Source organism: Somniosus microcephalus, chromosome 13 (genome assembly GCF_052327205.1).
Source record: "Somniosus microcephalus isolate GS21.2 chromosome 13, FLI_Smic_1.0, whole genome shotgun sequence".
Taxonomy (NCBI): domain Eukaryota; kingdom Metazoa; phylum Chordata; class Chondrichthyes; order Squaliformes; family Somniosidae; genus Somniosus; species Somniosus microcephalus.
Genome location: NC_140999.1, coordinates 7,093,185 through 7,111,410, shown reverse-complemented (window position 1 = coordinate 7,111,410; position 18,226 = coordinate 7,093,185). Strand labels below are relative to the sequence as shown.

At 50.8% G+C, this 18,226-nt stretch overlaps 1 protein-coding gene across 3 annotated transcripts in view; it reads left to right on the top strand.

Annotated features, from left to right (window-relative positions):
* The window catches only part of mef2b (myocyte enhancer factor 2b), a 129,586-nt gene extending 123,203 nt beyond the window's left edge, over positions 1-6,383 (top strand). For all 3 annotated transcript variants that reach the window (XM_086004427.1, XM_086004426.1, XM_086004428.1), the window contains exons 8-9: positions 3,141-3,294; positions 4,952-6,383. In XM_086004427.1, the coding sequence (XP_085860553.1) occupies positions 3,141-3,294; positions 4,952-5,267 (470 nt within the window). In that variant the 3' untranslated portion in view covers positions 5,268-6,383. The remainder of the gene's footprint in view (positions 1-3,140; positions 3,295-4,951) is intronic.
* Positions 6,384-18,226: the final 11,843 nt, after the last annotated feature.

The window sequence follows — 18,226 nt, the reverse complement described above, 5'->3', positions numbered from 1 at the left end:
CCCTCGAGCCTGCTCCGCCATTTAATGAGATCATGGCTGATCATCCAAATTCAATACCCTGTCCCTGCTTTCTCCCCATATCCCTTGATCCCTTTAGCCTTAAGAAATATATCTAACTCCTTCTTGAATATATTTAATGAATTGGCCTCAACTGCCTTGTGTGGTAGAGAATTCCACAGGTTCACCACTCTCTGGGTGAAGAAATTCCTCCTCATCTCTGTCCTAAATGGCTTACCCCTTATCCTTAGACTGTGACCCCTGGTTCTGGACTCCCCCGCCATCGGGAACATTCTTCCTGCATCTAGTCTGTCTAGTCCTGTTAGAATTTTATAAGTTTCAATGAGATTCCCTCTCATTCTTCTAAACTCCAGTGAGTATAAGTCCAATTGACCCAATCTCTCCTAATACGTCATTCCTGCCATCCCAGGTATCAGTCTGGTGAATCTTCGCTGCACTCCCACCATGGCAAGAACATCCTTCCTCAGATAAGGCGACCAAAACTGCACATAATACTCAAGGTGTGGTCTCACCAAGGCCCTGTACAACTGCAGCAAGACATCCTTGTTCCTGTACTCGAACCCTCTCGCTACGAAGGCCAACATACCATTTGCCTTCTTAACCGCCTGCTGCACCTGCATGCTTACCTTCAGCGACTGGTGCACAAGGACACCCAGGTCTCGTTGCACTTCCCCTTCTCCCAATCTATTGCCGTTCAGATAATAATCTGCCTTCCTGTTTTTGCCACCAAAGTGGATAACCTCGCATTTATCCACATTGGGCAGATGCATGGCAGATGCAGTATAATCACCCAACCTGTCCAAATCATACTGGAGTAGGCCATCCGGCCCCTCGAGCCTGCTCCGCCATTCAATAAAATCATGGCTGATCTTTGACCTCAACTCCACTTTCCCGCTCGATCCCCATATCCCTCGATTCCCCCGAGAGTCCAAAAATCTCTCGATCTCAGCCTTGAATATACTCAACGACTCAGCACCCACAGCCCCCTGGGGTATTGTTTCCCACATTACAACAGCGACTACACTTCAAGAGTACTTCGTCGGCTGTAAAGCGCTTTGGGACGTCCTGAGGTCGTGAAAGGCGCTGCACAAATGCAAGTTCGTTCGTTCATTCTCTCTCGAGTGAAGAAATTTCTCCTCATCTCAGAACGCAGTGGGGAAATGTCGGAGAATTGGATCGTTGCTGCTGCGGAGTCTGATTTTACTGTTCACATCGAGCGGCGGGGAGTCCGTTAAAGGGAAACCTAAATGCCGGTCTTGCTACTCCAACCCTGTTTAATCTTGTCCCTGTCGATGGCCTGCTCCAGTACCTCGTGTAACCTCATCTAAATGAGATGGTGCAGCTGCGGCCTGGTTCCGAGCGGTACTGTCTCCTTAGTTGCCAACCCTCCAGCATTGGCCTGGAGTCTCCCGGAATTAATGACCAATCTCCAGGACACTGGCTGCGAGCAACATCCCGGGAGAAAAATCATAGAGGCCTTAAAAAGAAAGTTGTGTGTTTATTTCATTTTCTTTGAACACTTTTGAAGTTATAAAAATATCGGAGATGGGAAAAGAGAGACTTGCATTTCTATCGCGCCTTTCATAACCTCAGGACGTCCCAAAGCTCTTTACAGCCAATGAAGTACTTTTTGAAGTGTGGTCACTGTTGTAATGTAGGAAATGCAATGTGATAATGACCAGAGAATCTGTTTTTGTTGTTGTTTGAGGGATAAATATTGGCCCCAGGACACTGGGGAGAACTCCCCCTGCTCTTCTTCAAAATAGTGGCCGTGGGATCTTTTACATCCACCTGAGAGAGCAGACGGGGCCTCGGTTTAACGTCTCACCCGAAAGACGGCACCTCCGACAGTGCGGCACTCCCTCAGCACTGCCCTGGGTGTGTCAGCCTAGATTTTGTGCTCAAGTCTCTGGAGTGGAGCTTAGAACCCACAACCTTCTGACTCGGAGGCAAGTGTGTTACCCGCTGAATCGCAGCTAACTGATTCAATAAATAGAATGACACGGCACAGAAGGAGACCATTCAGCCCATCGTGCCTGTACCAGCTCTTTGAAAGAGCTCTCCAATTAGCCCCACTCCCCCCTGCTCTTTCCCCACGAGCCCTGCAAATTTTTCCTTTTCAAGTATTTATCCCATTCCCCATTTGAAAGTTACTATTGAATCTGCTTCCACCTCCCTTTCAGGCAGCGCGTTCCAGATCACAACAACTTGCTTGTTCTAAAGTTGCTTCAACCTTGCATACACCTTTTCAGATCATAACCTCGGCCCCTATTATATTTTTATATATTTTTTATCCACACTTTTGGTTTGTGCCTTTACCTTTTTTCCCTCTCTCCCACATGGCAGCTGTCTCTCACTCTGCCAGCGCATTTCACACTTCATCTAGAGCCATCCTTTGTCTCTTTACCTGTCCTATTACCATCTCGTCTCGCCTTGAATATCTCTTAATGTCTCTTCACCTCTCACTGACCTTCCCTTTTGTTCTTTCATCCCCTCCCCTATTTCCCAGCCCCCAAACTTGCTTTTTCACCCATTTCATTACCTGCTTTTTTCTCAGTTCTGACGAAGGGTCTTCGACCTGAAACATTAACTCTGTTTCATTGAAACTTACAAAATTCTAACAGGACTAGACAGACTAGATGCAGGAAGGCTGTTCCCGATGGTGGGGGAGTCCAGAACCAGGGGTCACAGTCTAAGGATAAGGGGTAAGCCATTTAGGGCAGAGATGAGGAGGAATTTCTTCACCCAGAGAATGGTGAACCTGTGGAATTCTCTACCACAGAAGGCAGTTGAGGCTAATTCATTAAATATATTCAAGAAGGAGTTAGATATATTTCTTAAGGCTAATGGGATCAAGGGATATGGGGAGAAAGCAGGGACAGGGTACTGAGTTTGGATGATCAGCCATGATCTCATTGAATGGCGGAGCAGGCTTGAGGGGCTGAATGGCCTGCTCCTATCTTCTATGTTTCTATGTTTTTTATGTTTCTCTCTCCACGGATGGTGCCTGGCCTGCTGAGTTTTTCCCAGCATTTTCTGTTGTTATTTCGCATACACCTACTAGGATTCCCCACTTTGTATAATTAAACGCCATCCCTTTCCTGTTCCCTGGTGATCTGCAGGTTACTCGCTTAACGACAACGCTTCTTCTGTCTCTGTGTACAACTCGCCGGGCGGAGTCCATCAGGACCAGACAGCCATCTGGCAACTGCGGCAACACCAACACCACCATCAGCACCAGGGCGACCTTCAACCGTCGGCACACCCCCATCTGGGGTAAGTCAAACACTCAGCCGCTAATCACCCAGATTGTCTATTGACACCACTGCATCCGCCAGTGAGTCGGAGGCACGGGGGGCAGGACTCACAGCAAACAGCCTATTCTACAGCAAACAGCAAAAGCCAACAAAGTCTACTCACAGAGTCTAGCTAAAAAAAGAGCCTGTACGAACTACAGCAAACAGAACTCGTGACCAAAACTGCAGCAACTCCTCCCAATAATAGCAGGATTATTTCTCCAGATAAAATGCAGTGAGTGGAGGATAGTTACATAATACAAATGATGTGTGTAAAATCAGCCCCAGTCACTGACAGTTGGGCCGTCTCCAGCCCTGATGGGTGGGGGAATTACCCAATCATCTCCATTCTGGCCAGGACTTGTGGTGTTGCTATATGCAGCCGTAATATCTGTTCCCAGGCCCCGACTCAGCCACTCAACTCCTCACACCGTGAGTGCTGGGACAGTCAGTTCCGTTGTGTCCCAAAGGCGCTCCACAAAGTATAAATGGATTCCGAACTGGTGCTAAAAGGGATTAATTACGAGGACAGGTTGCATAGACGAGCTTGTATTCCCTCGGGTATAGAAGTTTAAGGGGCAATCTAATATAAGTATAGATGCATTTAAGGGGAGGCAGACTAGACAAGCATATGAGAGAGAAGGGAATAGAGGGTTATGTTGATAGAGTTAGATGAGGAAAGACGGGAGGAGGCTCGAGTGGAGCATAAACACCGGCATGGACTGGTTGGGCCGAATGGCCTGTTTCTGTGCCGTATATCCTATATAATCGAGGTGTTTAAGATGATTAAAGGAGTTGATCGGGTAGATAGAGAGAAACTATTTCCTCTGGTGGGGGGAGTCCAGAACAAGGGGGCAGAACCTTAAAATTGGAGCTAGGCCGTTCAGGGGTGATGTCAGGAAGCACTTCTTCACACAAAGGGCAGTGGAAATCTGGAACTCTCTCCCCCGCAGAAAGCTGCTGAGGCTGGGGGTCAATTGAAAATGTCAAAACTGAGATTGATAGATTTTTGTTAGGCAAGGGGATTAAGGATTATGGAACCAAGGTTTGAAACATATAAGATTCTGAGGGGGATTGACAGGGTCGATGCTGAGAGGCTGTTTCCTCCTGGCTGGAGAGTCTAGAACTGGGGGACATAGTCTCAGGATAAGGGGTTGACAATTTAGGACTGAGATGAGGAGGAATTTCTTCACTCAGAGGGTGGTGAATCTTTGGAATTCTCTACCCCAGAGGGCTGTGGATGCTCAGTTGTTGAGTATATTCAAAGCTGAGATCGATAGATTTTTGGACTCTAGGGGAATCGAGGGATTTGGGGATCGAGCGGGAAAGTGGAGTTGAGGTCAAAGATCAGCCGTGATCTTATTGAGTGGTGGAGCAGGCGCGAGGGGCTGAATGGCCGACTCCTGCTCCTAATTCTTATGTTCTTAAGGCGGGCAGATAGAGTTAAGCTGCAGATTAACCACAATCAATGTTCCCGCAGAGGCCGCTTGCCGAATTTACAATAGGATAACCTATGTATGCGTGGAAATTTGAATGGGCCGCACAGCTCGTTAAAGGGGCCGCAGACCCCCAAACAAAATTAAAGGTCGCATTGGCTGCGATCTAATTTTTTTTTTTTGCTTCTCTCTCTCCGCCAGGGTAATCGGTAACTCTCACCTGAGCCAGAGCTCCAGCCTGGCCCTGCCCTCCTTCCAGACGGTCAGCATCAAGTCGGAACGCGCCTCTCCCCACAGCGACGGTGGTGGCGGAGGAGGGGGGGGCGGTGGAATGTTCCAGCACCACGAGGGACGCCTAGCGCTCAGTGGGCTGGAGGGCACCCGCAGCCCCTGCGAGGACCCCAAGGATTACGCCAAGGGCTACCAGTGCCCCATCGTGCTGACCCGGCCGCCGGCCAGCGACGAGGACAGCCTCGCCGTCAAGCGGATGCGCATCGCGGACAGCTGGCAGAGATGACGCTCCGCGGCACAGCCGGAGTTTACCGTGGGGAAAAAAAAACTGACGGAGGCGGCTCCTGGATCTTGCTTTAATTTTTTTGCAGCTCTTCCTGCATTCCCGACCATAGGGGCCAGGAATTAATTTACTTCGAATCTGTTAACCCTTTGAGAACCAGGCTGGCATTTACCAATTTGTGGGCGGGGGAGTGGAGGAGAGGTGGGTGTTCCACGCGCCCCGATCCTTCTTTACCTTCTCCCCAGAGCTTCAGCTGGCTAGAGGCCTTCATAGAGGTTTCTGTCGCTCTGTTTCTGCCACATGGGGAATAATTTATTTTTTTATTCCTTCTCCCTTCCCTCCCTCCTTCCCTCCCTCCCTCTCTCACTCCTTCCCTCCCTCCCTCACTCTCTCACTCCGTCCCTCCCTCCCTCACTCCTTCCCTCCCTCCCTTCCCTCCCTTCACTCCCTCACTCCCTTCCCCTCCCACTCCCTCCTTCCCTCTCCCACTCCCTCACCCACTTCTTCCCTCCCTCCTTCCCCCTTTAACTTCCACGCACGCAGACGGTAAATGCACCGCACCGTGCCCCTGTGTGCGCGTATGTGTTTCCGCACGGACCGTGAAAGGTCCTGAGCTCAATTCCTGGTCTGTGGCCGAGGGAGGGAGAGCCGGACAGGACAGGCACGGGCCTCGCTGGGCGGACGGTTTCCGCAGGCGCTGGGCGCCCCTGGTACACCCCGCCCAAGCAGCCATTCCTCACATCAAATCAAATCAAATCGACTTTTATTGTCATTGTTAGTGCACAAGTGCAGTACAACGAAATGTAGGCTTGCGTGCGTTGGCAGGCTGTTCGACTATTAGCGGCATCGCGGCCTTGCCCCATCCTCTTCTCACACACAGTGAGAACGCATTTGAAGGTGGAGACCATTGGAGCAATTATTGTCCACTCCTCCACAACTCGTCCTCACTCCTGCACCCACCAGACGTGACACGTGGTGCGGGTAGGGGGTGTAATTTTAACGTATCTCGTTGGGTGGGAATTCCACGGGATCGGGTGGAGCGCCGTTTTTTTTGCGCCCCTCCCGATATCACTCCCCACTGACTCCTGAGGAGAGTAAAATTGAGCGGCCGGGGGGGGGGGGGGGTTAAAAAACCAGCGTTGCACCGGATCCCATCAGATGGGAGGATTAGCTTAAAACTGCCTCCCGTTAGAATAGAGTGACGGCACCTTCTGTCATTCATTCCGTGAATCTCACAGGCTAGCGACGGACCTCTGTGCGTTTTAACTCGCTATAAAATTAAATGGAGATTTAAAAAAAAAAAATCACGTCAAAACCCCCCCCCCCCCCCCCCCCGCTCCGCGTTTCCCTGCCGTTCCTAGGGGGCGGTGGGAATGCATCACTGGTTCTCAATTCTCCCGAATATAAACGGTCTTGAAGGGTTAAGATGCACCTGGTTTCAAATGGGAGACCGTACCTTTGTTAAATATTGTTCTGTTTTATTTTTTGAAAGTGAGAGTTTTTTCGCAGTGCGAACAGATTCCTCTGTCACTTCTTTTTCTCTTGTGTTGCGCGGGACCCGTTTAAAGGTGGGGGTGGAAGGGAAAGTGCTGGGCTTTCTGTGTTTCTGTGCATTCGGGGAGGGGGAGGGGGAGCCCGTGTCACTTTTCGTCATGAGGGTGTCATTGTACAAGTGACACGATGCCTTTCAGTGACTTTGTCCTGGTCTGGGGGCAAACGCAAGGCAGTTTGCAGCCTCATTAAAGATCAATGTTTGAATCGCCACTTTCTCCTCCCCCTCACTCCCCTCCGCTCGCCATCACTCCACTCTCCTCCCCCCCCACCCCTCCACTCCCCATTACTCCCCCCCCACCCCTCCACTCCCCATTACTCCCCTCTCCCCTTCCCTTCCCTCCCCACCCCTCCCCTCGCCTCCCTTCCACTTTCCTCCTCTCACTTCCCCTCGCTTCCCCTCCCCTCGCTTCCCTTGCCCTCCCCTCCCTCGCCTCCTCTCACCTCCCTCTCCTCGCTTCCCTTCCCCTCCCCTCCCTCACCTCCCTCTCCTCGCTTCCCTTCCCCTCCCTCTCCTCGCCTCCTCCGCCTCCCCTCTCCTCGCTTCCCTTGCCCTCCCCTCCCTCGCCTCCTCTCACCTCCCTTCCCTTGCCTCCCTCCCCTCCCTGGTGTCCGTAGAACGGTACCCCAGTAATAGCCAGTGCCTTTGGGAGTGGAGGGGAGAAAATAAGGAAGGAAAAAAAGGATTGAATAAAACATTCCCTGTAGGTCAGTCAGAAATCCCTATCGGCCAAAATAGGCACCAAACATTGTTTTTTGTTAAAGGAAAAGTCAGTTCTTGTCCAGTGATATGGTGGCCTTCATTGTTAAGGGTTTGTATGAACTTTTGCAGGGCGTAAACAAGCTTTAAAACTCAGGTCTTGATATCTTTCCCCATCCCCACCACCATCTTAAAACTATCCCTCCAACACCCCCCTCCCCAATCCAGTATTGAATATAGAGATGAAACCTCAAGCCTCCCAAAGATAAGGCGATCTTCACAACAGAGAGCATCCAGGAGACTTCATTGAATCCTGCAGCTCCGTTAGCCTATCCCTCCCCGTGCTGGGGATGGCAGGGCCCAAGGGAAAGCAGATATTGCAACAATCTGAACAAAGAAGACTTGTATTGCTGATATTTACAGTGCACTGAGGAGTTTCAGTATTTTATTATTTCATTTGTAATGAGTTACTTAAGTTGTGCTGCAAACTCTGTGAACATCCTGAGTTTCAATTTTGTTTTTGTATTTAAAGCATGTTTTTTTAAAAAAAAGCAAAAGCACAGTTCTTGTATTTAGCTGCAATGTTCCTTCTTTGTCTGGTGTCATCTCAACCCTTTGAGGCTGACCGTGCTCTCCCTCCCTATAAAATCCAAACCCACCCATTGGGGGAGTCCGTCCATTGGGAGAATCCACCAGTTGGGGGAGTCCATCCATTGGGAGAATCCACCAGTTGGGGGAGTCCATCCATTGGGAGAATCCACCAGTTGGGGGAGTCCATCCATTGGGGAAGCTCTTCTAGTACCTTCCTCACATCTGATACCTGCCACCTTGTGGTACACAGGTCCCTCTGGTAAATGGTGCCCTCTGACACATTAACCCCTGTGTTACGAGCAGGACGAGCGTGGTGCGGTACAGGCAGAAAGAAAGCGTGGTGCAGGCAGGCAGAGAGTGTGTTACGGGCAGAGAGAGAGAGCATTATGGGCAGGGGGAGTGCGGTACGGGCAGAGAGAGTGTTACGGGCAGGGGGAGAGTGTGTTATGGGCAGGGGGAGAGTGTGTTACGGGCAGAGAGAGAGAGCATTATGGGCAGGGGGAGTGCGGTACGGGCAGAGAGAGTGTTACGGGCAGGGGGAGAGTGTGTTACGGGCAGAGAGAGAGAGAGCATTATGGGCAGGGGGAGTGCGGTACGGGCAGAGAGAGTGTTACAGGCCGGGAGAGAGAGTGTTACAGGCAGAGAGCGAGAGTGTTACGGGCCGGGAGAGAGAGTGTTACAGGCAGAGAGCGAGAGTGTTACGGACAGAGAGAGAGAGTGTTACGGGCCGGGAGAGAGAGTGTTACAGGCAGAGAGAGAGAGTGTTACGGACAGAGAGAGAGAGTGTTACGGGCCGGGAGAGAGAGTGTTACGGGCCGGGAGAGAGAGTGTTACGGACAGAGAGAGAGAGTGTTACAGGCAGAGAGAGAGAGTGTTACGGGCCGGGAGAGAGAGAGTGTTACAGGCAGAGAGAGAGAGTGTTACAGGCAGAGAGAGAGAGTGTTACGGGCCGGGAGAGAGAGTGTTACAGGCAGAGAGAGAGAGTGTTACGGGCCGGGAGAGAGAGTGTTACAGGCAGAGAGAGAGAGTGTTACAGGCAGAGAGAGAGAGTGTTACGGGCAGGGGGGGAGCGTTACGGGCAGGGGGAGAGCGTTACGGGCAGGGGGAGAGCGTTACGGGCAGGGGGAGAGCGTTACGGGCAGGGGGAGAGTGTTACGGGCAGGGGGGAGAGCGTTACGGGCAGGGGGAGAGTGTTACGGGCAGGGGGAGAGTGTTCCAGCAGGGAATGGGAAGGATGCACCTTTTCCAAATGTACAGGGCATTGGAGAGTGCAATATGTCCCAGGCTGTTCCACTGAGACTGCTATATTCGGTGGAGGGTAACAAGATAGACGACAGGATCTGAGAATGGCTCACGTATTTGGGAGACGGTTTCCAGCACTCAGAGGGTTAACGGGCTAGTCCGCCTTGCATTCAGTTTACTCAGTAAAAAATCAAGGCAGATGATCGACCTCAGTCCCCACTCCCACCCACCTCCCCATTAGTTTGAATCAACCGGCAATCCCTCTGATGTTCGGTGACGCTGTCCGTTCTGCCTGTCCAGGGCTCCATTCTTTGCTGATGTACCGTTTCAGAATGTTCTAGACCTTTCCAGAAGGTTCTGCGTAATCGGCTTTAGAGATTCAGTTTGAATATTGCAGTGTTGTCTTCCTTTTCCACCACCCCCGCCCCCCCCCCCTTCCCCCCAACGGGCCTGTACATAAAGATGGAGGCGGAATGCTCCAGTCAAAAGCGCTGTTGTCTTTTATTAAGTTAACTTAAAAAAAAATAAAAGTTCTGACCATGCTTCACTGTGTCCCGTTGCTTTCCTTATAACGGAACCGGGCGAGGCGGGGGAACGGAACGCAGGGCCCATGGGCCTGGAACAGAAGCAGAAAACTGCTGGAAATGCACAAAAACAGCATAACGAGGAACTAACGCAGAGGGTAAAAAACTCTCGGGCGGAGGGGGGTGGGGGGTCAGTATAACCCTAACCCGCCTAGCGGGAAGTGGACAGATACGAGTCGGACGCTCCTTTTTATACCATGTCGTTGACTTCAACAGCAACAATTTGCATTTATCCAGTGCCTTTAACGTGGTAAAGCGTCCCGAGGCGCTTCACCGGAGTGTAAATCAGACAAAGGTTTTGACACTGAGCCACATCAGGAGATGTTAGGACAGGTGCCCAAAAAGCTTGGTCAAAGAGGTTGGTTTTAAGGAGCGACTTAAAGGAGGAGAGAGAGGCGGAGAAGCTTCAGGGAGGGAATGCCAGAGATTAGGGACTAGGCCACCAGTGTTGAAATTAAATGCTGCTCAAGAGAAGTGGGTGATGCTGGCAAGACCAGATTTATTTCCCAGCTCTAGTTGCCCTTTTTGTGAATGAGTGGCGTCAAGAGGGTATTAAATGCCACTTTCCATACCTCGGGAGCCTACTGTCAACAAGGGCAGACGTCGACGACAAAGTCCAACACCGCCTTCAGTGTGCCAGTGCAGCCTTCGGTCGCCTGGGGAGGAGAGTGTTTGAAGACCAGGACCTCAAACCCGGCACTAAGCTCATGGTCTACAGAGCAGCAGTGATACCCGCCCTGCTGTATGCCTCAGAGACATGGACCATGTACAGCAGGCACCTCAAAGCACTGCAGAGGTATCACCAACACTGCCTCCGCAAGATCCTGCAAATCCATTGGCAGGATAGGCGCACCAACGTCCGTGTTCTCGCTTAGGCCAACATCCCCAGCATTGAAGCTTTGACCACGCTCAATCAGCGCCGATGGATGGGTCACATTGTCCGCATGCCCGATACGAGACTCCCAAAATGAGCGCGCTACTCGGAGCTCCGGCACGGCAAGAGAGCCCCAGGTGGGCAGAGGAAACGCTTCAAGGACACCCTCAAAGCCTCCTTGAAAAAGCATAACATCCCCACCGACACCTGGGAATCCCTGGCCCAAGACCGCACAAAGTGGAGGAGAAGCATCCGGGAAGGCGCCGAACACCTCGAGTCTCTTCGCCGGGAGCGAGCGGAAGCCAAGCGCAGGCAGCACAAGGAGCGCACGTCAACCCAAGCACCCCACCCACCCGCCCCTTCAACCACCGTCTGCCCCACCTGTGACAGAGACTGTAGGTCCCGCATTGGACTCATCAGTCACCTGCGAACTCATTTTTAATGTGGAAGCAAGTCATCCTCGGTTCCGAGGGACTGCCTAAGAAGAAGAAGAAATACCAATGTGGGATAAACATCCCGTGTAGGCCAGATAGGTTTCCTTCTCTGTAGGACATTGGTGAAGCACTTGGGTTTTTATGGACATCACAAGACCACAAATGACCGGATTTATTAAATCCAAATTCACAAATTGCCATTATGAGATTTGAACACTGCTAATCCAGTATCACAGCCCCCATCTTACCATCGCCCAGGAACCCTGGTTAACCTCAGTTTGGAACATGAGTAGTCCATCCTCCACGATCACAGGGGGAGGGATCATGCTGTGTGACACTAAAGCTGACACTCCCAACACTACTTACACTGAGGGAGTGCCGCACTGTCGGAGGTGCCGTCTTTCGGATGAGACGTTAACCCGAGGCTCCGTCTGCTCTCTCAGGTGGACGGAAAAGATCCCCTGGCCACTATTTCAAAGAAGAGCAGGGGGGAGTTCTCCCCAGTGTCCTGGGCCAATATTTATCCTTCAATCAATATCACTTAAAAAAAAAAGCAGATTATCTGATCATTATTACATCGCTGTTTGCGAGAGTTTGCTGTGCGCAAATTGTAATTCAAAAGTAATTAATTGGCTGTAAAGCACTTTGGGACGTCCTGAGGTCATGAAAGGCGTTGCAGAAACGCAAGTACTTTCTTTAGAGTTAAAAGAATGTAAGGCATGTCCTGACCTTCAGCAGAAACTCCCAATAATAAGAGGTTCTGAAGAAAGGTCACCAACCTGAAACGTTGACCCTGTTTCTCTCTCCACAGATGATACCGTGACCTGTTGAGCGTTTTCTGGTTTGCTATTTCACATTTCCAGCATCTGCAGCATTTTGCTTTTGTCCCTGCAATGAGGAACTGTTGCAGTGTGTCTGTTCAGCCACCAGATGTCCTTGTGCACCACCTTTCATTCATTCTGGTGCAGACCCTTTGCAGATACACTGGATGGCTCACTTCTCCAAGGAGATAAAGGGGGAAAGATTCGGTTGCTTTGCACCTCCTGTTAGCATCTTAAGAGGGCGCTAATGGGGCGCAAAGCAGCTGGCGCCCGGGCGCGGCGATGTTTGCGCCGCTCGCGAAATTAACTAGACATTTTGCAGCGGCGCTAAACACTACCGCCACAGTCTCCTGCGCCGGCAGATCGTGACGTCAGTCGAGTGCGCAGCGCCCCGGACCGGATATTGAGTGGCGCCCCCTGCCTTACCGCCTGCCGCTAGCAACGACAGGTTGAGGGGAGCATTTTGCAGTCAGGAAGGGACTGGGGGAGCGCTATTTAAAGGCGACCGCTTCCTGCCTTTTTTTGTTGGTGACATTTTTGCACCACGCAGTCAGAGAGAGAGAGAGAGAGAGAGAGAGACTTCTGGAGAGATTCAACGCTGTGTGAAGGAGTTTTGGGTACTGAGCAGACTTTGCAAGTTCATTTTGATTTGCCCTTCCTTGTATCGATTTAGAAGAGACTGTGGAGGCTGCACTCTGAGCTCTTTCCCTGGGTCTCTCCATTGTTCTTTCCAGCAGATTTGATGTACAGGTCTCTCCAGGCCGAGATTCAAGGCTGCAATGAGCAGGGTGTGGATGAAGAGCAAGATCGACCCTCCCCTTTAAGAACTGGCCGGCGCCAGTGTGTCTGTGTTCCATTGCTGACTGACATCACATGACCTTCGCCAGCGCTCAGGTAGCGCCTCGCTCCTTGGCCTTTGCGCCTTAAGAGAGGTGTGCAGCGCCTGATTTAGCGCTCCCATCACCTCCAGGGGCGATAGAAGCCAAGTTTGCAGTCGGAGGCGATAATTAGCGCCAGGCGCTAATCTTTGCGCCCGGCCAATAATTGCGCTCCAAACGGGACGATACTGAATTTCTCCCCCAAAGGCCTTGAAACTAACACTTCCTGAAATTAACACTTCCTGAAGCTAACACTTCCTGAAATGAATGCTTCCTGAAATACTTCACTTTGCTAATTTGCAGCGGCGTAAATCCCTTTAAAATAATATTTTTTTCTTTGTTCTCGAAATTTGGGTGAGGCTAGCATTTATTACCCATCCCTTTAGTCGCCCTGGGAAGGTGGTGGTGGGCTTTTTCCTTGAACCTCCGCAGTCCTTGTGGCGATGGTGCTCCCACGATGGTGTTGCGTCGAGTTATTGACCCAGCGATGTATTTCCTAGTCAGGCTGGTGTGCGACTTTGGAGAGGATGTTGGAGGTGATGGTGATCCCAAGGCGTCGCTGTTTTTGTCTTGCAGGGTGACAGAGGTGATGGGGCCGGGAGTTGCTGCTGAAGTGAGCTTGGCGAGTTAGCGTCTCCCTTAAAAAAACAAGAGGCACGTATTTTAGATGACAGGATTCAGGTGTTCCCATGATACTAACCAGCTGTGTCATTTCAGGGCCAAGTGTGTGCTTTTGATTTTTAAAGAGATCCTTTCTCACTCCCTCAACAGCAGCAACAACAACTTGCATTTATATAGCGCCTTTAATGTAGTAAAACGTCCCAAGACGCTTCACGGGAGCGTTATCATGTAACACCAAGCCACTTAAGGAGATATTCGGACAGGTGGCCAAAAGTTTAGTCAATGAGGTAAGTTTTAAGTAAGTGTCTTAAAGGAAGAGAGAGAGGTAGAGAGGGGGAGAAGTTTAGGGAGGGAATTCTAGAGCTTGGGGCCCAGGCAGCTGAAGGCACGGCCGCCAGGGCTCAGTACTGGGTCCTTTGCTTTTTGTGGTACGTATCAATGATTTGGACTTGTATGTAGGAAGTGTGATTAAGAAGTTTGCAGATGATACTAAAATCGGCCGTGTGGTTGATAATGAAGAAGGAAGCTGTAGACTGCAGGAAGATATCAATGGACTGGTCAGGTGGGCAGAACAGTGGCAAATGGAATTCAATCCGGAGAAGTGTGAGGTAATGCATTTGGGGAGGGCTAACAAGGAAAGGGAATACACATTAAATGGTGGGACACTGAGTAGTGTAGAGGACAAAGGGACCTTTGATGTCCACAGATCCTTGAAGGTAGCAGGACAGGTAGATAAGGTGGTTAAGAAGGCCTTCGGGATACTTGCCTTTATTGGCCGAGGCATAGAATATAAGAGCAGGGAGGTTATACTTGAACTGTATAAAACACTAGTTAGGCCGCAGCTAGAGTACTGCGTGCAGTTCTGGTCAGCACATTACAGGAAGGATGTGATTGCACTTGAGAGGGTGCAGAGGAGATTTATCAGGATGTTGTCTGGACTGGAGAATTTTAGCTATGAGGAAAGATTGGACAGGCTGGGGTTGTTTTCTTTGGAACAGAGGAGGCTGAGGGGAGATTTAATTGAGGTGTATAAAATTATGAGGGGCCTAGATAGAGTGGATAGGAAGGACCTATTTCCCTTAGCAGAAGGGTCAATAACCAGGGCGCATAGATTTAAAGTAATTGGTTGGAGGTTTAGAGGGGATTTGAGGAGAAATGTTTTCACCCAGAGGGTGGTGGGGGTCTGGAACTCACTGCCTGAAAGGGTGGTCGAGGCAGAAACCCTCGTCACATTAAAAAAGTACTTGGATATGCACTTCAAGTGCCATAACCTACAGGGCTACGGGCCAAGAGCTGGACCATTCGGCCCATCTTGTCTGTGCCGGATAGCTCTTTGTCGGCCGGCATGGACAAGATGGGCCGAATGGCCTCTCTCTGTGCTGTAAATTTCTATGATTCTATGATTCAGTGGTGGAGCGATTAAAATCGGGAATGAACAAGAGACCAGAATTGGAGAAGCGCAGAGATCTCAGGGGGTTGTGGAGCTGAAGGAGATTACAGAGGTAGGGAGGGGGCGAGGCCGTGGAGGGATTCGAAAACAAGGATGAGAATTTTAAAATCGAGGCTTTGCTTAACCGGGACCAATGTAGGTCAGCGAGCACAGGGGGCGATGGGTGAACGGGACTTGGTGCGCGTTAGGATACGGGACAGTGGAGTTTTGGATGAGCTGAAGTTTAATGGAGGTTTGCCTCAGTAGAGTAATGGGTAAATGAGCACCGAGCCAGAGAGCTGGTCCCAGGCTCAGACCCGGGCCTGTGCTGAATTTACTGATCTCAGTTGCAACAGAAGTAGGGGCAATGCAATTGGCCTCAGAGTACTGGGGGTTTGGGGGGGAAGGGGGCGCTCAGCTCGGGGCTCTTTCCCTCTGTCTACTACTTGTGGTGAAAACATAACGATCGGTATAAAAAAAAAAGGCAACAATTTCACTACAGATAAAGATCAGAGGAAGTCCTCCAGCTTGTGGTCGCTGTCCAACAGTTCAGTCTGAATTGTGTCTGCCTGTCTATGTGCAGTCTACTCATAATTCAGACTTGCCTAATTCAAATCACCTGGTTATTCTGCGTATTTTCACACTAAGTTCTTACTGTCTTGGGTTTGCTTTATTTGAATTGCTGGAAAATGTAATTTGTTTTAGTCTGAGAAACACCATTGTACAATCAGGAGTAGACTGGATCTGTTTGTCTCTGTCTTTCTCTCTCTATCTCCATCTTTCTCTTTCTGTGTCTCTTCCCTCTTTCTCATTCTCTCTCTCTCCATTTCTCTCCTTCTTTCTGTGTCTATGTGTCCCTGTGTCCTCTGCCTCTCTCTTTCTCTTTCTGTGTCTCTCCCTCGTTCTTTGCCTCTCCTTTCTTTTTATCTCTATCTGTCCCTTTTTCTGTGTCCCTCTCTCTGTCTCCTCTCTCACTCTATCTCTCTGCCTGCAATCTCTTGGTCCTTTTAAAGCCAAGTTTAGTCCTGTAAAATAAGGTGGGCAGCACCCCTTTCACACCAGTCGCCGAACCCCCCCAAAACACCAGGAGATGCTGAGGTGTTTTCAGACCGTTCAGAGCCTCTCCTCACCCCACACTCCTGCGAAGTTCCCATTAAAAGGCTGGAAGCACCCCTCTGGCAGGCAGAAAGGGGCGTTGGATGGGAGCAAGGAAGAGCCGGGTTAATTATCCGAACTGGGCTGTCTCCCAATCCCGCTGTAATGAACGGAACAAACAGGCGGTCACCCCGGACCTCGGCCCGTCCAATTTCTACTCTCCACCTGAGCAGAATCCCACCCAGCCTGGCCACGCTGGGGGTTGGTAACCTATTATTCAGCGAGCATTAGATAATTATTTCACTGAGAGAAAGAGATAACGTGATTTCTCAACTCAGAACGCACAAGCCATTAAAACCCGTCTCCTCTTCCGTGAGCATTGAGAAATTGATAATGATGTATTATTTATACATAGATTGTCTGGAGCTCTTGTGATTCCTGATTAATACATAGCTGTGATCCCACAGCAGTAACCACACACCTGCTCTCCTCTGGTATATTCAAGATGGGTAGAAATTTCTTCCCCTTCACTCCTTAGGCTGTGTTGAGCCTGTAAGGCGGTTTCGTGTTGAATTTGTGTTTATTTATACAGATCCTGGGCAGGAGGCAGTTTTTTTTAAGTGACTGAATGAGCCACATTCTGTTTGCTTCCGTGCGATTTTTTTTTTTTGTCTTTCAATTTCTTCCCTTCTGCTGTGGAACGAGAAAATTAATGCTTATGCTGATCGCATGCAAATGAGACTGTCGGCTGTGGCTCAGTGGGTAACACCCTCGCCTCTCAGTCATGAAGGTTGTGGGTTCATAACACCACTCCCGAGACTTGAGTATAAAAATCTAGGCTGACACGCCCCGTGCAGTGCTGAGGGAGGGCTGCACTGCCTGCGATGCCGTCTTTCGGATGAGACGTTAAACCGCGGTCCCGTCTTCTCTCTCAGGTGGACGTAAAAGATCCCACGGCACAATTTTTGAAGAGCGGGGGGAGTTCTCCCCGGTGTCCTGGGGCTAATATTTATCCCTCAATTAACGTCACTAAAACTAATTGGGGGAGAAATTGGGTTGAGCCGCAAACGGGGCGCCAAGCTCGCCTGGGCGCCAGATTTTGCGCTGCGATCGGAGCAGCAGCGTTCGCCGGAAATTCAGCTTGAGCGCCCCAAGAGGGAAACGGGGCGAGGCTCGAGGCGCTCCGCGTCCCTCTTAGGGCGCTGAAACTGAATATCGCAGCGCAACGTGCCGCAGCGCCACACGCTGCGGCACGGCGCGCTGCGGTACTGCAGGCCTTCCTCCCCTTCTTAAGGGGGAGGGGCCTGCACCAGCGCGATGAGTGATCGCGAGTGCCGGCAAAAGAGCCCGGCACCGAGGAGAAGTGCCGGGCTCTCGGAAAACAGCCGGCAATGCCGCGGGGGGAGAACAGGAGGCCGGGGACGGAGGTGCTGACAGGCGGCCGCCGAAAAAAACGGCCGCCCCGCACCTCCACCTTAATTTGCGCCACTGCCGCCACAGGTAGGCCCCGTGAACCGGGCGCGATTAGCGAGCGGCGCTACAGAGGCGGTTGCTGCCAAATATCGTGATTGGGGCGGTAGGGGGGCGCTGCGCACACCAATGACATCATCGGTGGTGGCGCAGCGCAACAGGCTAACGCTGCCATTAGCGCCCCAGCTAAATATTGCGGGAGGCGTGGCCAGTGGCGCTAAAGCTACTGAGTGCCCTCTTTAGGCACTAACTGGTGGCGCAGCCCACCGAATTTCATCCCCCATTATCTGGTCATCATCACATTGCTGTTTGTGGGAGCTTGCTGTGCGCCAATTGGCTGCCGCGTTTCCGACATTACAACAGTGACTGCACTTCAAAAAGTACTTCATTGGGTGTAAAGTGCTTTGGGACATCATGAAAGTCTTTCTGTCTGACTTTCTTTCCTTTTTTTTATCTTTCTTTCCCTCCCACCTCTTTTCCTTCCTTCCCTCCTTCCTTCCCTCCTTCCTTCCTTCTTTCCTTCCTTCCTCCTGTCCCCTTGCTACAATGGCCGAGAAAGCCATATTCTGCTCTTTTATAGGTGTTTTGGAGATCACACTCCGCAATTCCATCTGTTATTATTAGGGCCATTGGGCAAAAGTAAGTAACTGGCGGCTCTCTCTGGAGCACACA